The sequence below is a fragment of the Thalia democratica genome, chromosome 2 (genome assembly GCF_965202585.1).
Source record: "Thalia democratica chromosome 2, ktThaDemo2.hap1.1, whole genome shotgun sequence".
Classification (NCBI taxonomy): Eukaryota; Metazoa; Chordata; class Thaliacea; order Salpida; family Salpidae; genus Thalia; species Thalia democratica.
Genome location: NC_139166.1, coordinates 84832668 through 84853687, shown reverse-complemented (window position 1 = coordinate 84853687; position 21020 = coordinate 84832668). Strand labels below are relative to the sequence as shown.

General features: G+C 23.7%; 1 protein-coding gene and 1 pseudogene across 1 annotated transcript; both read right to left on the bottom strand.

The window, feature by feature from the left end:
* Positions 1-1496: 1496 nt before the first annotated feature.
* LOC145829053 (protein cornichon homolog 1 pseudogene) lies at positions 1497-1931 on the bottom strand (annotated as a pseudogene).
* Positions 1932-10853: 8922 nt separating this feature from the next.
* Positions 10854-12793, bottom strand: LOC145829052 (serine/threonine-protein kinase pim-1-like). Its single transcript, XM_082936790.1, has 6 exons — positions 12475-12793; positions 12100-12237; positions 11828-11940; positions 11487-11618; positions 11051-11259; positions 10854-10872 (listed from the first exon to the last, which is right to left on the bottom strand). Exons 1-6 carry the CDS (start codon positions 12791-12793, stop codon positions 10854-10856), a joined length of 930 nt encoding a protein of 309 aa, XP_082792916.1.
* Between the last annotated feature and the right edge of the window lie 8227 nt (positions 12794-21020).

The following is a 21020-nucleotide window of genomic DNA, read 5'->3' as shown; positions in this document are numbered from 1 at the left end:
AAATAACTATCATTAGAATTATAAATAAAATAAAATATTTTTTATGAACTAGTTCCCAGTATTTTTTGTAATATAGTATTACCATTTGCAAATAGGTTTGATACAAAAGAAATTAGTTTAGCTAAACCTTTTTTACAATCAGAATACCAATCAATAAAAGGTCTAATAAATTTTAGCAAACTGTATAGATTTATTTTCAAAATTATTATTATTTTTTTTATAATGATTAGTTATAATTTAGTACAGAATTAGTTATATTAATAAATTAGTTTGAAAAATTGGTTAGTTCGTCTTACTCATCTTTTTATCCGGCAAAATTTGAACTTGTAGTTTTTATGCGACTTTACATTAAATGCTAATTTTGATTATGGCCTTTTATTTTTTTTAATACCTGTTTACAAAAACTTGTTAATTTTGAGAAAATCTTGTTTTACAAGTTCTTTACAACGACGTTAAACTGTATCTAAAAGGTTTACTATTCGATATCTAAAAGGTGTCTTCGCACACAAAGTCCTACAATATTTTTATAGTTTTTTTTGTCTATTAATAAAAATATCTATTATCTTTTATATGGAACAAAATATTTTAATCTAAAGTTTAAACAAAGTTTGATGAAAAAAAATGACTTAAAATATACAAAACCCATGATTGTTTAACACTAAATGCAAATACTTGTATAAAGTTTTTGATGAACTATATGATTTGCTTGGTTATTCCGTTCATAATATTTAAAAAATTTAAAACACATTAGTTTGTTCATTAGACTTCATCTTTAGTTTTGATTATGAAAATTAGAGCTCTACAATTTAATTATTTTATTAAGGTTTTAAGTTTTTTTTGTCAATACTTATGTTTTAAAAATATGTTTGCTAATGCTTCGGGGAAGAGTTTACTTATAACAACTATTTAGAGGATATTTTTAATATTTTTTTTTCTTTAAATTAGTTTAATTAGGAAATTAACTGAAGAATAAAAACTTTAAGTCTACAAACTATCTTTATATAAACTGTAAAACTAAAGTGTTTATTTAAAATGTTGCCAGTGGGTCTTTTTCAGCAAAACCTTATTGTAGGATTTTCAGTTCAATAAATAATATCAGTTGCCTAGGAAAAATAGTAGAGATATAATACAAGTAGAAATTAATTCATTGTAATTTTAAACCTTAACCGAAGAGTTTAGATGTGAAACAAATATGTCAAGCATATAGAACAACATAATTACACTTTGTACTAAAACATTATTAACAAACTAGATTTAAAAATTTAAATATTAAAAAACTTAGAATGGAAATAAACTAAAATTAACTAAAATTTAAATATGTTTAAATAACTTTATAAGTTCAAGGTTTATTAATTTTTGTTATCGGTACTGTAAAATTAAAACTTTAGATTAAAACATAATACAAATTTTTTTTGAAATAGTTTTTTATCAGCGAAAAAAAAAATATTAACGTATATGCACATCAAATAAACATCTAGAGAATGATGCGCAGCCAACTAGTTCGCGAGGGCGTACACAAGACCAAACAGGTAGCCGAAAAACGAACCAAAGTAGAAAAACGTTTTAGTGAGGCCCTCCTTAAAACCGTAATCCAGATTTTTCCGGTTCATAACGGTGGTTGGGTCGTACAGGCCCGGTGTGGTCATGTAAGACGGACGTTTCTTGTACCTGTAACAGTGGAAAGCGACCAGCGGAATGTTGAAACCGAATGAAATCCAACAACCGCTTGCAAGGAACAAAAGTGTAACGGTTGAGTGGGCAACATATTCGGGTAGAACGAGAGGGTTCATGCTTCTGCAGTGGTCTATCGGGTTTTTGTAGGCAGATTTGAGCTCGTCGAAGGCAATCGTCTGGTACGCTGACAGAAATATCAGGAACATTGATGTTATAAACGCTACTATATAACAGAAGGCAGCAAATGTGAAAGCCATTTTAATACTTATTAATATTCTGTTTGGATTTTATTAAATTTAGTTGTTCAAAACTACTTCTGGTACTACAGTATTTAACTCTATTTAAAATAAGACTTTGAATATTTTATTTGAACGCTTAGGTTTTGAAGAATAGTTTCAGATAAAATTTTTTATTCATTAACTGTAGTTAAAGAAAAGTGCATAAAATTAAGTTTTTATTATGTACTAAAGTTTTATTAAATTCAAAGTGACTTTTAAATATTTGTAATTTTTATTACTAAAGTCCTCATAAAATACTAAAACGCTCAAGTTTTACTGAGTCACCTTAAATTATTTAACTATCGAACATAATTAGAAAAATTCAAATGATTGGCGACTCTGAGCAAAGTTAGTAAAGTATTTATTAAAGCATATTTAGTTTTTTTGATTATTTTCAGTTTTGTATAGTAATATAATGTGTTATAAAGAAAATATTATAGCTAAATAAAATCAAACTCGTTAAAATTTTAACAAAAAATTTAACTTAACTTTTAAAATTTCTAAAGCTTACCTGAGATATTCAAAAAATATGAAACTAAACTAACTTTAGTTGAGCTACAAATATTTGAAATATTAAATTGTCTGAACTTTGACTGGGCCAACTAAAGGTTTTTTGTTTTAAACTAACCTGAGTAAGTATTGTGACAACCCTGTAAACCTTTAATTTAAATTTAGATAAATAAGTAGTAGTACTTTGTCTAATTATACTTAAGTTGTTCAATAATTCTATTAAGTTAATAATTTTGGTCCTAAAATCCTAATAAATGTACTACATTTTGTTTACAATTAAAATCTTTAGTTAATTTTCCTCAATGTAAAAATAATATTATCCTAATTGTTTACTTTTAAGACTTTTCAAACTAAAAGTTCACAGATATCTACAATTTCAATTTCGTTACTAGTTTTGGATATACAAATATAGAATGTACAACTAATTTTTCTATAATCTAAGGTGGCTATTTTTACAGGTAAAATTTAAGCATGTAAATGTACAAAAAAAAAATAGAATGTTATACTTTAGGAAAAACAAGTAAATTTTAATCATTAATAAAAGTGAAAAACCTAGAAGATTTAAACTAATTTATTCAAATAATTGCGAAATTTAGATTAGACAACAAACAACTATTAATTAAAGAAATTAAATTTAAATTTTCAAATAAAATACTTTATTAAAAATACTGTATTGTACCTTATAATTTTATACTATTTGTTTTTTTTATTATCATTTTATTACAAAAAAAAATTACAATAAACTATACTTAAAATAGTCAGAAAACTTAGACTTTATTTCTTAAACTACACTTCACCTTTTTTTAATAAATTTATAACAAGCTTTTAAAACAAGAAAAACTCTTCAAAATATTTTAAGTAAAATTTCAAACATAAGTTTCAAATTATATTTTATTATAAATAATTATAGTTTTGATATTATAATTTAACAGATTTTTTTTTAACTAAAAATGTGATATATAATAAATAAAACTAATGAAAACATAATTCTTAACTTTTTTATTCTTTTTTTTATATAATTTAGGTTTTATTATTAATATTTATACAATGTTAACAACTCCAGTTACCTAAAGTTGTGATGATTTTTGATTAAAACATTTTATGTTATTTCCAGACTCAAGATTTAATAGCTATTTTTCGCCTAATTTTCAAATTTAAGCTGAAAGTTTCACTCAAAATATATTTCATAAATTATATTTAAAATCTCATAGAGAAAAAAGGTTTTGTTTTAATTTTAATATTATTTTAGTAGTCAAACTTAACTTTTGCGTCAATTATCTTTCTGTTTTATTTTTTACACCTCTCTTTTAAACAAAGTATTTAATTAATCTGAACTACTACAAAATATTTTAATTTTTAAAATGTTGTCTAAAGCAAAAACTTTTTTTAGAATATAACTTTAATTTATAAACAGTTTAATAGTTCCAGAGTATAAATAGTCTATTTTGTAACACTAATTGTCCTTTTTAAATTAAAAACTATAATTAAAGATAAAAAAATATTTATTACATAAAACTGCTAAAATAAAGCTGTGGTGTTACTTAAAATTTGTTTTTTATTTAATAAAACTGTAAATATTTTATAACTATTTGTTAAATGTAATTAAGATCTCTTATATACTATAACTTTAGTTTCTATAATATGTTAAAATTATTTTGAATTCCAGGGTTTTTAAGGCTTTTCCATGATCTTTATAAAAAATTCCACTTTTTGAAAATAAAAATATGGTTTTACTCAGGTAAAATTTAACTAACTTTTTTAATTCTTTTTTTTAGGTAAAATGGTTACCATAGCTGTTTACTTAAGCTTACAGTGAATTACTATCATTCTAAACTATAAATTTAAGAAAAGTCTAGTACTGTAATTATTAATATAAATTTTAACTTCTTTCAAACTTAATCAGAACAAAATAAAAATCACATAACTTTACAAACACAAATAAAAATTTAAGTTTTATTTGGTACCTCATTTTTAATAAGAAGAAAAAAATATGAATTAAAAAAAAATAAAACTAACCAAAGAAATATTTGAAAAGTACATAAAAGTATTTTGTCAGGACATGAATTTTGAATAAAAAGGAGCAAACTTAAAACTAATATACAAAGTTCTTGTGTGCTTGTTGAATATTTTTCTTCTTTGTTAAGTTTTAAACAAAGAGAGTGTTAAAATTTTCTTAATTTTTTTTTTGGTTTTGAGCCTAGTGAGAATTAAAAAAAAATTAATTAGATGAAAAAGTCATGACCTATCACATTTCTTAATAGTCGCAAATTTAGGATAGATTTATTTAACCACAATACTACTCTAACTAGATTATTAAATTAAGCTAGGATGAAAACATCAACTATATTTTCAATCAAAAGACATTAAAGATAAATGTTCTATAAACTATATCTAGTTTCCATAATTTTCTAGTGCAGTGGGAGTACATACTACATACTGAAGAACTTACCAATTTAAACACACTTTGTTAAAATTATTAACTATACAAGGTTTCAGAACAACTGTATTTCTTAAGTTTGTTTTCAATTAAGCCTGATGTTGTGAAGTTATAAGTTTGGAGCAAGTTTGGTATAAAGCAGTGTTATATTTACTCAAGCGTGAAATTATTTTTATAAAACAAGTAAAAGTTTGCATAATTCAGTGCTTAACTAGCATGATAACTATAAGCAATATCAACAGTTGTTGGGAGTTTTCAAGTTAAAGAAACAAATTTATTAGAAATTATCTTTTATGTGCTTAAATTGTAATATATAAAGTATTTACTTACTTTAAAACCACTCTATATAAAATGTAAATATCTTTTAAAAAGCAAGCTTTTAATATTTTATTATGATTTAATAAAGAACAACACACAGTATTGATAAAATTAAGAACATTTAAAAGTTTTTGATTGCTGAATTATCCTTTATATGTTTTATAAAAGTTAATTAGAGTCAAACAACTAAAAAACGTTTGTTTTTTGTCAGATTTTCTTAAATATTGAAAGAAAGCCATATTTTACCACTTTTCTATGGGATCAAGCACCATTCATACCTACCAAATATAAAAAATAACATTTTGGAAACTATATACTCTGAGCTAAAATATGAAGTATAAAACATTATTATAGAAGTACAGTAAATTTACAATTAGGCGTGAAAACTGAAAATATTAGTAAAAACGGTACAAATTAGACCGTAATTAGAATGACACTTGTATTTATAATATCTAAATTAAAAATTTTTGTTTCTCATAATAAAGTTTAAATTTTATAAGTATAAAGAGAATTCACATAAATGTTGTAAAAAGTCTTATGACATAAATTTTTGGTTTTCTCAGTTTCTGTTTTTAGTTAAGGTATTATTGCCAAGTCAAAAATAAAAATTTAAGATTTACTGACTAAAAAAGTGTTTTTGTTAAACATAATGAGTTTATTGTAAATGAAAATACTAGCATAAGAGAAATCACTCCAGCAAGTAACATTTATAAATTAATTTTAAATAAGAAAATAAAGTTTTTCTCTACTTATTGTAGCATGAGCAAAATCTGCATCTATTGGCCCGATTTTGGAAATTGCTTTTCCCATTTGTTTAAACATGGAAAATAAGTACAAAAAAATAGCTTCATAGCAATTATTCTGTTAGAGCAAAACACTTTTGAAAAATTTACTCAATATCTTAATTTATAAGTTTAATGCAAAAGAGTATATTTTTTTAAGTTAGCTTATTTTGTAGAATTTATAGAAGGTTTTTTTTTTCACACTTACTTAAAAACAAGCTTTTGTTAATACAAACAGCCTATGCATGTAATTTCTTTTAGTAGAAGCTACTTTATCTAAATTTCATTTTCTCTTAAAAGATAAATTAAATTTTTGTGAATCAAAGAGTTGCTTTGCAACCTTCTCAGTGTGCAGTGCATTTTATTGAATCTCCAATAGATCAAAATGGCTTAAAGTTGACCTTTTAAGCCATGAAAGAGTAGAGATAATATCGTTTTTGAAAAAGGACCTATGAAAGTTTGCTATCAAAAACAGCTATATCAAATAAGTATTTAATTAATTTTAAGTTAGTTAGTTTATGTAACACCACAATACAGGGTTTCCACTCTCTTACTATTCTCAGGATAACTCAGGAAAGTTATAAATTTATTATATATGTTTTTAAATCATTTTAATTTTCTTACTTAATTCTAACTCTGAAAAGTTTGCTTTTTCTTAATTTCTATTATTATTTAATTAATTAAAAATACCATTACATTACTTCAAAATTGTTGTTTAGAGAGAATCAAAACTTTTCTAATGAGTATTTAATTTCTTCTTTAAGTTATCTATAAACTTAATTTAAATTAAGTGACAAAGAGAAATAAAATAGAACCACTAAAAGAGTAAATAATAAATATTTGTTTAGTGTTGAACTATTTTTGAAGAAACTTGAAGTATTTTGTTTTAGATACTATTTCTATATAAATAACTATAATATAACAGGTTAACCAGTTTTATAGGAATAATTACTTTCTAGGTGATTGGTGTTTTTATAGAAGGTTTAAATATTTTCTAAAATACTTAATAGTCTGCAAGTTTTAAAACACCACTTTGAAGTCTGCAATGAAATGGTTTAGACAATACTTGAAGTTTATTGATTGATTATAAGACTTAATTTAGTGATAACTACTTCATTAATATTAAAAGTTAATTCCCTTTAGCTCAAAGATTTTTTTTGTATTCATATTTTTTGTGTATTTTAACATTGAATTTTTATGATATTTATTAAAATATTTGATACAAAGTAAACCTAAATTTGATAGAGTAATAATGAGGATACTTATTGACATTATTTACTTCTATATTATATTAGAAGTACTGGGCAGTTTATTATAAACAAACTAGTTTTATTTACTAATATAACTTAATCTATCTTTACTAATTAAGAATTTTATTTTCATATGAAAGAATGAGTAAATTAGTAGAAATTTTTATTTTTAGTTCATATTGGCTTAGCTTAATTTTAATAAAACTTAAAAAATTACTATACAAAATCAATGTGTACAAAGATTTTATATCTTTCTTACTAATCATTACTAATCCTATAACTAATTTAAAAGACCTGTTAGTATATAATTTTATAAATTTAATTTTATTTATTATTAAAACTCATAATTTTTTTTTGTGTATCCTGGTGATAAGAATAACTCTGCGGTGAAACTTAGTAATTGTTTTTCCTAAGAATAATAACTTACTTATAAAAGTTTTTAGGAAACATTTCATAACAGATTCATAAGGTAAAGTGCAGAGTAGCTATTGTTTCAGATCAAATTTTTAACCTACTATTTAAAAATTTCTTGATAATTTTATGTCTTCACTTAGGGATGACAATTTAAAATAAACTATTAATGATTTCTTTTTTATAAGAAGTTTTTTTTTTGTTTCAATCGTTCTATTAATGCATGTTGATAAGATTTATGATTTCCAATAAAAATAGTTGTTATTTGAATATCGTTGATATCGTTATCTTGTTGCTATCAAACTATTTTAAATGCCAATTCTTGATTTCTGTTTGTTAATTTTACAATTTAATGATATACTAAAGTTTTTCTTTATTAAGGGATAAATTATTTTAACTTAGTCCGTAATATTTTCATTAAATAAGGAAGTTTTAATTTGATATTTTATTAAGTTTTAATAACAAGAATATTCTTTTGGAAAATGTTTGCTTTTTTTTCATAACTTATGTTTATATGCATAGTATGTTAGCATTATTTCAAAATACCGTAAACATTTACAATTCTCTTAACGTATTTAAATTTTGGAAATATTCCTAACTATTGACACTTTGAAAGTAGTCAACAAAATAACTCAGAGTTGGACAATATTAAAAGCGATTTGTTTTTCTTTTCTTATTATAGAACTAATAAAAGTTAACAAACTTTAAACTTCTAAGCTTAAAGTTAAAATATTATATAAAAAATAATTGCTAGATTTAAAAGATATATACAAAAATAATGGAAGAATTAGAACCAACACCCGGTTTTTATGCTCAAAACGGATATGGAGACTATGAAAAGCTATTTCTCCATCATGCAACAGTTAGTATGCTTAATATTTATGTGTATATTATTCATGTAATCTAATTAAATAAATTTTATTTTATACTTTTTATAAAATAAAAATAAACAACATTTTGGTTTAAACTAATCTTTTGCATTTTAAAAATAGTTTAATTTATACAGTATATATGCAGAAGTGTCTGCAAAAATTAATTGATTGTTTTTTTATTATATACTTACAACATTACATCAAAATTTATTAGGCCCTTAACAACTATAAGTGGCCTAAAATGTCTACTTTTGATAATCTGTCAACAGTTCAACACAATACGAATGAAGACCTAAGTTTAGAATAACAATAACATTTCCAAATGAGTTATAAAAGAAGTTAATTCATAATAACTAGCTATAAGTAAATTTTATGACCCACTAAGTTTTGCAATCTTTACTTTTTTCTTTTTAATTAAGAGTTTTATTCTGAAAGCGCCATTTCCATTTAAGCCACTTTTAAATGATCATTTGTAGTTTGCTACTTGAGCTGAACCCAGTTTCATCAGTTCGAAGCTGATGAGTCTCACGTAGGAGATCAGTGCCAAGTGTGTCTGGGAGAAGTCGAAGTTGGAAGATTGATGAAGCAACTGGACTGCGGAGGTCAGCATTCATTTTGCTGCGATTGCATCGATACATGGTTTGCTGATCACAACACTTGTCCTATCTGCAGACATGTTGTTATATGATTCTTAGGCAAATTAATGTTTTAATAATAAATTAGTATAACAAATACATTTAGTCTTTTCTTATAAGTACTTTTGGTTTTGTTAAGAGCTTATTTAAAAGTGTTAATTATCGCCTTCTCAAATGCTATAATATACTAAACTTTTGGTGCTAGTTTAACTCCTTCTTATTTAACTATACATTAAAATTAATTCAATCTGTTCTAACTGACTTATTAAATCCATGTACACACTTTTATTTCCCATCCGATCAATAATGAAAAATATTAATTATAGTTCAAATCGATTACTACTAGTATTATTTCCAGTTACAAAACCAAATTAACCCGCTTATATCAGATCCGAAGGAGTACAACTGTGTTCAATTACAGTATATCATACATTTATATGATGAGTGTAATCTAATCAGGTCAATTGCAATATATCGTAAATTTAAAAGTTATATACTAAGTCTAACAACAAAAAATTAATATATATATAATTTTACGATGATTGTAATAGGTAAAATTTACATTTTTGCTTTTTATACCTTGATCGAAGTTATTAACCTCTTTCCAGTTGTATATTATTTAGAGTTATACAAGTTTGTTTTGATTAAAAAATGTAGAGCTGTTATCAAAAACGTGTTTTGTCAACTATATAACTGTTCATAACTACTAAAGCTTTTTTTTAAAAGAGTACTTTTAATTTTTCTTGTTTAAAATTAACTCAGCTACTAAATTTAAAAGTTTAAACTTAGCTTCACAATATGTGATTTCTTATACAATCAAAAAAAAATTAGAAATAAAAATTTAGAGTCTTATTGTACTAAAGGTGCTATCCCTAGATTTTATGTTCCATTAAATCAAAAATAATTAAATCTTTACCTATAATAAATAACTAATATACGCTTTCAAAACATAAATTTTACTTGATGTTTTTAAAATTTTTAACTATTCTTGAGAGTTTTACTTAACGTTTGAGCCCTATTATTAAAAAAAAAAGAGCTTATTCAAACAAACTTTAGTCATTTATTAAAAACAAAAGATTCAAATTCGAAATGAAATTAATACAAGTTAAACTTTAAATGCTTAAAATTTAGTAAAATATACTATATAGTTTTTTTTAGTTCAGAACTTTTTATTTTTTTATTTTAAACAAATGTACTTATTTCTTTAGAAAATAAGTCAGAAATGATAATTTTACTACTAACGTGTATTTTTTACAGTGTAAGTTAGCTTTGTTTTACACCATACTCAAACTTTCATTTTCGTTCAGTAGTTTTCTAGAAATTGGTCCAGTTTAAAAGCCTTGATGTTTTTTTAGTCCGGTAGAACTACAAAAACAATTTCTTCTTAACAAACTTTAAATGTGTTATAAAATTAGCATACTACCAGATAGTAGAAAAAAATTTCAAAAAAAAATTAAAAAAGCTTAATTAATGTTAAAAAAACATTAAATAGTACTTAACTAATTGTAAAACCGCTTAAGTAATAATAATCTTATATGATAGAATAGAATAAACAAAAAGTTAAATGAATTTTTAAAATTTAAAACTTTAATTTAATTATAAATCAGAACCACGATTTTTTTTTTGCTCGAAAATTACTATGCTTTTAAACAAAAATAAAACAAAAAAACATTTTAGGTAAAACATTTAGTTGGGGTCATCTTCACTGCATTAATTTTATCAATGTTTATATAATTACACAAAACTTTTTTTACTCATGTTAATATTCCTAAATGATTTCTTCATCTCTTAACTAAGGATTTTGTAACCAAAAGTGGTTCCATACACTTATTTTATTGAGCCTTTTAAAGCGGTCTTTATGCAGCGCTTCATACAAAAAAGACCTCAACTGCAACGACAAGTCGCCACAATAAACTTGTTTCTTTTTCATAATCTCCATGGGATTTCTAAAAGCCTTGTTGCCTTGCACCATCATGTAAAGAACCAGATTTGCGCCCCAAAAGTCCAACTGTTCACCATTGTAGCGCTTAGTGTTGAAGTACTCCGGTGGATAGTACAACAATGTTCCCTTGAAATCTTCAAAACCAGCATTCTAGAAAGCAAAAAGTTCTTTAGTTTTATAGAAGAAACTCATAAGGTGCAATTTATTATCTGGGGTAAAAAAAATTATTTATACATTAAAGCTGAAAAAAGGTATGTTTTTTTCTTCATTCAGAATTTCATTTATCTATACAACACAAAACAGTAATGTAACTAACACAATACTTAGCTTTACGTTATAGTTAATTAATTATGTACTGCAATTTGTATATGACCTACCTGTTTACAAACTGCGCAGCCGAAGTCAGGGAGTTTTATATTTAAGTTTCGTGGATTAATCAGGATATTTTCTGGCTTGACATCGCGATGAACTACTCCGTTTGAGTGAATCACTTCCAAAATATTCAGTAACTGTTATATATTCAAATGTAACATCTTTATTCAAAATAAGGATTTAACTTATTAAATTTTGTAAAAAAACAAACATTTAATATATATCTTTATAGTAAACCTATAACTATACACCTATTACTGAAAAAACATTTAAATAGTTTTAGTAACACATATTAACAAAGAAAATACGTACATCAACGTAAATCCTTTTTGCGTTTTTTTCCAACAAAGCCCCTTTTTACGTGGATGTATTGCTTCATAGTAATAAAGCCCTTCGGTTTTTCCATCACGATCAAAAAACACTTTTCATATTGAAACCACTCGAATACCTTAACAACACCTTTAAAAATGTAATGATAACTAGTTTAGATTGCTTGGAACCGTTTGAAAAATTAAAACTTGAATAACAAAAATCGGTGTATTACATTTTTCAACTAACGAATATTATTTTTTTTTAAAGTAGTCTAATTGTTAAAAGACTAAAAATAACAAAACAAACCTGGATATTCTTTATTTCTCGTTGCCTTATAATAATGTACCAAGTCTTCTGGTAGATTTTGTCCACCACAAACACTTTCTTTGTAAGATGCGGCGTTTAAACATTTAACTGCTACTTCAAATCCAGTACGATTTTTACCTAAAATAATAATTAATTTAGAATTAATTGATTATAAGTTACGGGTTCGGCTTTGCTTACAAAAATATATATAGTTGCAAAAATTACAAAAAAACATATTTTGTGTGATTTCGGTTTTATTATAAGATGATAGGAGTGCAGCTTTTTTTTTACTTCAGCTTTGTTTTTAATAAAGTCAATCGTTTTAAATTGTTAAATTGATAAGATTATGTTGGAAAAACTCAATATAAGACTAACCTGTGTATACACTACCCTGGCCACCTTGACCTAACTTGGGCCCAATTAGATATTTATCTTCAAACTTACATCCATAACTAGAAGAAATGAACTTATTGCTTTCATTCAACAGTTCATTAATTGTGTTTGCTTGTTCACCTAGGTTTAATTTCTTATCGTTAGTTTGAAAGGTTTTGTTGTATTTCGGACCTCTTTTCAACATTTCAGCGAAAGTAGGTTTTACAAGGTCTCTTTTGTTGGTTAGGACTCTCAAACAGACATAATGTTTTATCTTGCTTGTTGTTGTTGGTGGAAAATTTTTGTGCGTGCATTTTTTCATTTGTTATTATTTTATTAAAAATAAATGCTAAGAAATGGTTAATTTTACATAATGAGCTTTATATATTATTACTTCTTATTTAAAAAAATCAGATTTATGTAAAATTTAATATAGAATAAAAAACAAAATGTATAGCAATCTTTTAATGAATTTTAAGTTTATTGTTCAATTAACTAATTAAAACTTTTCTATAAATCTATAGCGTTATTACTTTAAATCTAACAAAAACCTACACTTAGTTTGTTAAAAAATGTATTTAGCTTTAACATTTAGGCTTTCAATCATAGTTTTTTAGATATAACTAATTCAATAGAATAGTATCTGATTTAACTTAGTTTTAGATTATTTTTAATTAAGTTTAGTAAGTACTTGTAATTAGTGGATTAACAAAAAGTACTTACTAAAACTAACTTTACATTAACTTATTTTATTAATTTTACAAAACAACATGCCAAGCCCGAGATTTTCTCATAATTATGTTCTAATAGTTAAAAATGGTTTAAATACTGATAACTAAACTTAAAAAGTAAAAGTATTATAAGAAAAGAACTTTAAGTAAATAGTTTATTTAAGTTAATAATAAAATAAAAATGCTATAAAAATTAGCATAACATTTTTGATATACCAAATTTAACCAGGATTAGCAAACTTTGAATTTTTGAAACCAACTGAACCAAAAAGTTACTACTTTTATTTTTATTTTTCGTTTGATTCAAAAGTAAATATATACTTAGGAGTTTTACTTTTTTTAAAAAGTAGCACAATAAACGGTTTGTCTAACTTGTGTAAATAATTTTTTTTTAAATAGATAAGTTCTCAAGAAGTTTATTTTAACTAGGAACCACTTTTAAGTTCCTTAAATTTACTAAAACAAGTAAAGTCACGATAATTTTGTGTTTATGCAAAAATGGTATATATTTTAAGCTAAATACTCAGACAAAATAGAATTCTTTATTAATTGAAGTAAATTAAGATGAAAAAACAAAACAAGTTCTTTAAGAACATACTTTTTATAAATATGTGTAAGCAGAGTCTACAATAGTTATACAAACTAAGTAAAAAAAATCTTCTTACAAGTTTAGTAAAGTTTCTTTCAAAGCAAAATTGAAATGCTATACAGGAACATTTTACAGGGAATTGTTATTTAATTAGAAAGAGAGTATTTTAAAAAATATGAGAAATATCTTGTGTGTTTTTAAAACAATTTTTATAATAATTATATATTCATATGTTTATTTAGATGTTATGCTTGTTTTGAGGTTAGAATAAATTTCATTATTAATAATCAAGTCAAAAATTCTTCATAATTTTAAGTTATATTATGAATCAATTTAGCAGCAATGAACAAGTTATGTAGTTAAAAATTAAAGTTAGGTGTCAAAATAGATCATTTAATTAAAACCAAGGCCTTAATTTTATGACAAATATCAATTAGAAAACCTACTTTCACTATTCCGTGCAATTGAAATAGGAATTTGTAGAAATCATTTTTCTGGTAACAAGAAAACTAGAATTCATCTGACTAGTATTATCAAGTCTTTATAATAATAAATAATATTTATTTTGTATTTATTCTATCACAGTTTAATTTACATTAACTTTAAACTAAATGAATAAATTTTAAACTTAAAGTTGTATTAAGTGTGGGAGTACATAAATACCATTTTGCATAATTCATTGTTCCAAAAATAAAGAATAAATTTAATTTGAAAAATGAAGAAATATCTTTTTTTTTAACTTTGTATGACATGCGTGAGTAATTATAAAATAATTTTCAAGTATAAACATTGTATCTAAGCTATGTATCCTTAAATATTTATGATTTTGATAACATTAAAAACTGTATTTTTCTATAAATGTTCATGTTGTACTATATTTTAAGTTAAATGAAGAACGTTTGAATTTGTATAGCTATCTTAGAGTGGCTTGAATTTTCTGGAATGCTTATTTTTTAGGAAAATCATTTACATTCAGAAACCCTGTTGAAACAAGAAATTACACAAACTGATACAAAAAAGTATTACCTTTTATATTAGACTAGCTTAATATCAGTAATAAAGTTTTTAATAAGTTTATTATATCAAAGTACAATAATTTGATTAAAGTTTTTAAAACTTGAAAAGTCTAGCTAGTGTTTAGTAAACACTGTTTACTTACTGGAAAAAAGTAAATAATATTTTCTAAGCTATTAAACTTAAAAAATTGTGCAGAAATATCAAAAGTTATAAATTTAACTTTAAAGAGATAAGCAATGTAAAAAAAAATTAATAGTTAGAAAGTACTCTATACTACTTCCTAAAATATTGTAAGCACTATTAATACACAAAATACATCTAAGGTAAATAAATATTCATACTCAAAAATAAAAATAAAAAAAACATTTCTTTATACACTAAAATGAGTTAAAAATTAATATTATTAAAAGTTTATGAGTTTTTCAATGACAAACAACAAAAAATTTTAAAAGCAATAACTACTTACTTAAAATTATATTTGTATGGTAAATGTGTTACAGTTATTTACTTTGTATAATTAAGAAAAAAAACAGTGCTTTTAATTTTCATTTTTGTAAGTATTAAAACATTAATTAAAATATTTAGTAACTATCAATTGCTTTTTTTGGTGAAGCGAGGAGTATTAAAGATTTAGATAATGATTTGTACACCAACATTGTAAGAACCCATATTTGTAATTCTTTCAGGGCTGTTTAATTCAAAAATACTAAAAAACCTAAAAAGGAAAATTACATCTAGTTTGCAAAACTAACAGTTAACATTTATTACTTTATAAAATCTTTTAAAGAACTTATTATTTTTATTATTAAAGCTACTCTAACTTATAAAATATTAGAAAATTTCGTGTAAAACTTTTCTACCATAGTTTTATTTTGTTAACGTATATTTACAATAAGTTATTTTAGTTTTTGGTATGAGTAACTTACAAAAGTTACTCGCTAAAAATAGTATGGTCTAAGATAAACAAACATTCACAATGTATTAAGCGTTCTGTTTTCCAAGCAACAAAAGAGTCCTGGCAATCCTGGCTTGTTGAGTAATAATAACTAAACTCTTAATAACTGCTATTCTGAAGTTACTTTTCTGGACTTTTAAAATTAAATGCATATATGGACTCTTAAGATGTTAATTAACCCTTTTTTAATCTTAACCAAATATTTAGTTTTAATTACCCTGAAAAGCCTTTTCTCTTCTTCACAATAAACTTCAGAATGTCTAGTGTAAATTTCATATTATGGCCTCTATAGCCACCTGAGCCTTTTTTACTACTTACTATTACCTTTGGATCTTTCGCATTCTATGGTCTCCTAAATTTCCGAATGAGCTTACTTTTGAAAACCCTGAAATAGTATCAACTTAAACCTGACTTTAATTGTAAAATTTTTATCATAAGCTCATTCATGCTTATCCGCATAAAACTGCATGAATATGAAGTTGTCCTAGAAGTTAGTCCTACAAATTCAATTCGTTCTACAAAAAAATACATATACATTATAAGCAATTACCATTTAAACTAGTTTATTATGGTAAAGTAAACTACTATCTGTAAAATGGTTATGGAATACCTTTTATGTTTGCTCAAAATTTTAACATTTTCAGTAAACATATCATAGTAGTTTTACTTGTAGATGACTTTTTTTTACAATCAATAAAGCATTTCATTTTAAACTAAAACAAAAAACTGTTTGTTTACTTTTAAGTAATAATTTTTTTGTGTGTTATTTTCAGAAAAACTTTATTGTGTACATTTATTTTATTAATTTTTTAATCGATTAAAAAGTGGTTTTAATAGTGTTATATTTACTTTAAAAAGTATAGTGCTATAAATTATGGTCGCATTATTACAGTATAATTGAAGCCATAATTAAAAAATTCTTAGTTCAGAATTTCCAAGAGCTGAATAATGAAATTCTGAAACTTCCCTTTTTCTTCTTCATTTACTTACAAAATTTTCTTTATTTTATTTGTTAGTATTTGGCTCAATTTTGTATTTTAATGCAATGACTCTTACATGCTGCTAAATTGATATATAACTAAATATAAATTTTTGAAGACTTTTTCATCTTTGAAATTGATATTAAAACGCTGTCTAATTTCAACATAACATAAAAATTTAATATTTTTTTGTTTAACGTTTAAGTTAAGAAAAAGCATATTAGACGATTTTTACTGCTTTTTAATGCCCTCATTTTTATTTAAAATAAGTACCCTGTAAAATATTTTGTTATTGCTTTTTAAATTTATGCTTTCAATTTGACTTTGTTTTCTACTCTAATCCTAGTATTTTCCTTTTTTTCAGAAAATTGTTTATATTGAAATTTGTGGATGTAGGTACCTTTAAAAGTAAATTATATTATACTAAATAGTTATATTCAATAATACTTAGTAACTCAGCTACTTTATAAAATAATCAGCATGACAATAAAATGAACATGTTGTATTAAAGAACAATTGCGAAAACTAGCAAATATATAAACAACATCATACTTTGGAAACTACTTTAAATGTGGTCAAAACTTTACACACGAATCAATCTAACAAGAATATTCTTTAAGAATGTATGACACAAAACTAGGTTCAACTACTTAGGATTTAAATAATAATTAATATAAAAATACTTATAATAACATAAAAAAACAATATAAGTGTCTATTCAACATGAATAACATCTTTGCTGCAGCAGGCTGTGGCTAGGATCCCCCACTGCTTTCTGTGGGGGATGTTTATATAGCAGCGTTCTTAACTTTTTGCAACATTACATCAGTAATTTCTTGTCTGCGCTTTATTTTCTTTACTGTATTAAACTTGCATTACTATAAAACTTGACTTTGCAAGCTTTCTCTTAACTGTTTGAACGAGCAATGATTTTAGCTAAAAACTTACAATCAAATCTAAGCTGTAATCGAGTGCAACTTGATATCCTGTTACAATATAATTAAAATCTATTTTTTGGCTTTATTGTTCATAATAAAAGATTTTTTTACTATGATGAAGTTTTAAAGTATTTATAAGGTTTAAAATTGTTTGTGTTGATACAATACTTTTATTTAGTTCAGCAAAAAACTTGTATACAATAAGCTAATATGCACAATGTTCATAAACTTGACTGGATACCTGGTGAAATAAAAATATATAAACTTTCGAAAACTAATTCGGTAGGAAGTATAAACAGTTAAAAATTTTAAAATTTTGAGCGAAAATCATAAAAGTACTTAAAACTTTTACCATTTTTGAATTGAAAAGATAAAACTGAGAATATAAAGGAAATAAATACAATACATAAAAAAAAAATAAACCAACAAATATTAACGAGAATCATAAAATATTTTTGAAATGAAAATTGGTATCCTTTTATAAAAAAAGGTTTAGGTATGCTTAAAAAAGATTTTGGACGGGATAGTTTATGAAAAATAAAACATAACAATATTTTGTTTAGGCTATAATGAAATAACCAGTACATAGATATGAAAATTGACCAGTAGATAAACATGACTTGAATTATAGAATTATTTTTTAAAGTTCTTAATAAATATTTTAGTGTTGCTAGTTTAACACAATTTTTAAAAAGGCGTTGGCAAACTATTTTTTGCTCTGTTAACTGATTACACTCTGTTGTTTGCTTTTAGTTAAACTGAAACTCTTAATTTGTTTAAAAAATGTTTTCAATCCAGAAAAGATATAAATAGCTCCTTTTTTTATTTGTTACATGAAAGCTCAACTTTTTCTTTACATAATAGCAACTAAAGAGTCTTATATGTTTCTAAAATTAGGAAAACAAAAATCATTAAAAACAGAGCTTAAGAGACCTTTAAACTTTTTTATTTTTACAGAGCGTTTAAAAAAGTATAATTGCAATGTATTACCGGTAAATGACTATTTTTTAGTATTTAAATAGATTGAAATTTATTAAATGACTTTTATATTTAAGTCAACTAAAACTATAAATGTCTTTAAGTAACAATATATTTGTTGTTATTTAGTTTTTCACTAATTTATTTCGTTTTTATTTTAACGGAAAAATTAAAAAACATAATTTTTATTTAGTCTAACAATTTCAAGCTTGTGTTTTATTTATTTTTTTTAACTAGAATGGTCTGTATAATACTCTAGAAAGTATTAAGATTTTGTTATTCCTAGGAATTTTTTATTGCATGTTTAAATTTAAATTTAAACTTATTCGTGCTACTAGTTTAGATAAACTGAAGTTGTGTTTTTTCAACATTTATGTGAAATATGAGTAGCTTACGAATATAAAAACTTAATTAAATTTACTGGTTTAAAAGTTTATTACAAAGTAATATTCATCAACTTACTTAGAGACAATGAACACAATGAATAACATAATCAATGAAAGTTAAAATTTACATTAAAAGTAGTTTATTTTTCTTATAAAATATATTTTTATTGGTCAAAATAATTAACAACTTAGAGTAAATTAAAAAAAGATCACAACATTTTCAAACACTTTACATAACTATGATTAATAATAAATAAACTGTAAATGACTTCTCAAAAGTAAAAGAAGTAAGAAAAAAAAAGAAAAAAATGATATTTTTGGTTCAAATGCAGACCGCAAAAGAAAAGTCTGCAGCCTGCGAGCATGTAAATGTGGCCTGATGGATAAATTTATAAATTAAGTTAATATTTAATTATTATATGAAAATTAAGAAACTATGATTGATTAATACGTATATATTGGTATGAAACTAAAACTTATTTAACTTATATTACGGTAGTTTCATGCTAAACATTATGTAATCTAGCTAATAATTATTTAATTAAAGTAATAGCTCTATACGTATAAAAGTAAAACAGTGAAATAACAGGAAAAAAATTGAAGTTAATTTCTGTATTTTATTTCTTTTATTTTACTATGAAGCAAACTTTTAAGTATTATATATTAGTACTTTTATTCATTATTAATTATTATTTATAGTTTTAAGAAGTAGAGCAAAATACTACATTTGATATAAAACAACTAATATGTAAGTATTTATTATCTTTTCTAAAATTATACTATTCTTAAATTCCAGGCTCTTATTGAAAACACCACTAGTACATGTTAAGTTTACGAGTAGTTTTGTAAAAAGATTCAATTTACAAACATTACCCATAATGTGATGCAAAAGAAAGATTTTAAACAATTCACAACGTACATGCGCAGCGTTTATGAAACCATATTTTATAAAAATAAAATACATCTAATACATCTAAAAGTTAACATAGCCTAATTAATAATAGACAATAATTGGCAAAAATAGCAACTCAAAACTTTATAATTAAACTTCAAATAGATATTTATGCTTACTTGTCTCGTTTGTTTAGAATTGTATGACTACAACTTTTTGAAAAAATAAATTATTTTTTAAATAAGCTAACTATAAGTAACTTGAACACTCTTAGCTTTTTCAGTATTTAGTATTATCTATTCTAACACATAATTATTAAACAAGTTATTCTTTACTTTTAATTTAATATTTTTTAATTGGACAAAATATAATTTTCAAATAGCTTTAAATGCCTTAAATAAAATGTAGTTTTATTTATCCCCACAACTAATATAAAGATTGCTAAATAACTTTTAAAGTATTAACTAGCAGAAGTCTAAAAGCTAAAACTATTCATCAAAATACAAAGCAAACATGCTTTACTAAAATAAAAACGTTACAAGCTAAACATGTGCCTAAGCAGGTTAGTCTCACAAATTACTAAAAGGAAAAAAGTTTAAAAACTTAAATTAAAAGGCTATCCCAAAAAATATTTGCTACAAATAATAAAAATTTTGCAATTTCTACAAATCTAAATTGCATAATTATACATAAAATGAGTGTTTTGTTTGTTTTATATGTTGCATTTAACCACCACTTTATACGTAAACGACCGTAAAAGAAAAACATAGCTTTTAAACAACAAAGAACTATTAAATAATATCTATTTTATTTACTTCTTTGTACTTATCATGATTGAAATAAAAACTAAAATGTCCTATAAGTTTTTTTCCATACAAAAATAACGAAGAAAATAAAAAATACTGGTTAAGAACTTAAGAAGTATTATATTTACATACGTTTTTAGTTGAAATTTTAAAATTCCATTAACTAAACCTAAATGTAAGCAGTCGAAAAAATTACACTAAAAAATAATTTGAGGTAAATTGAAAATCTAATCATTTAACTGTCAAACTGTATCTATAAAGAAATGTTTACAGTATA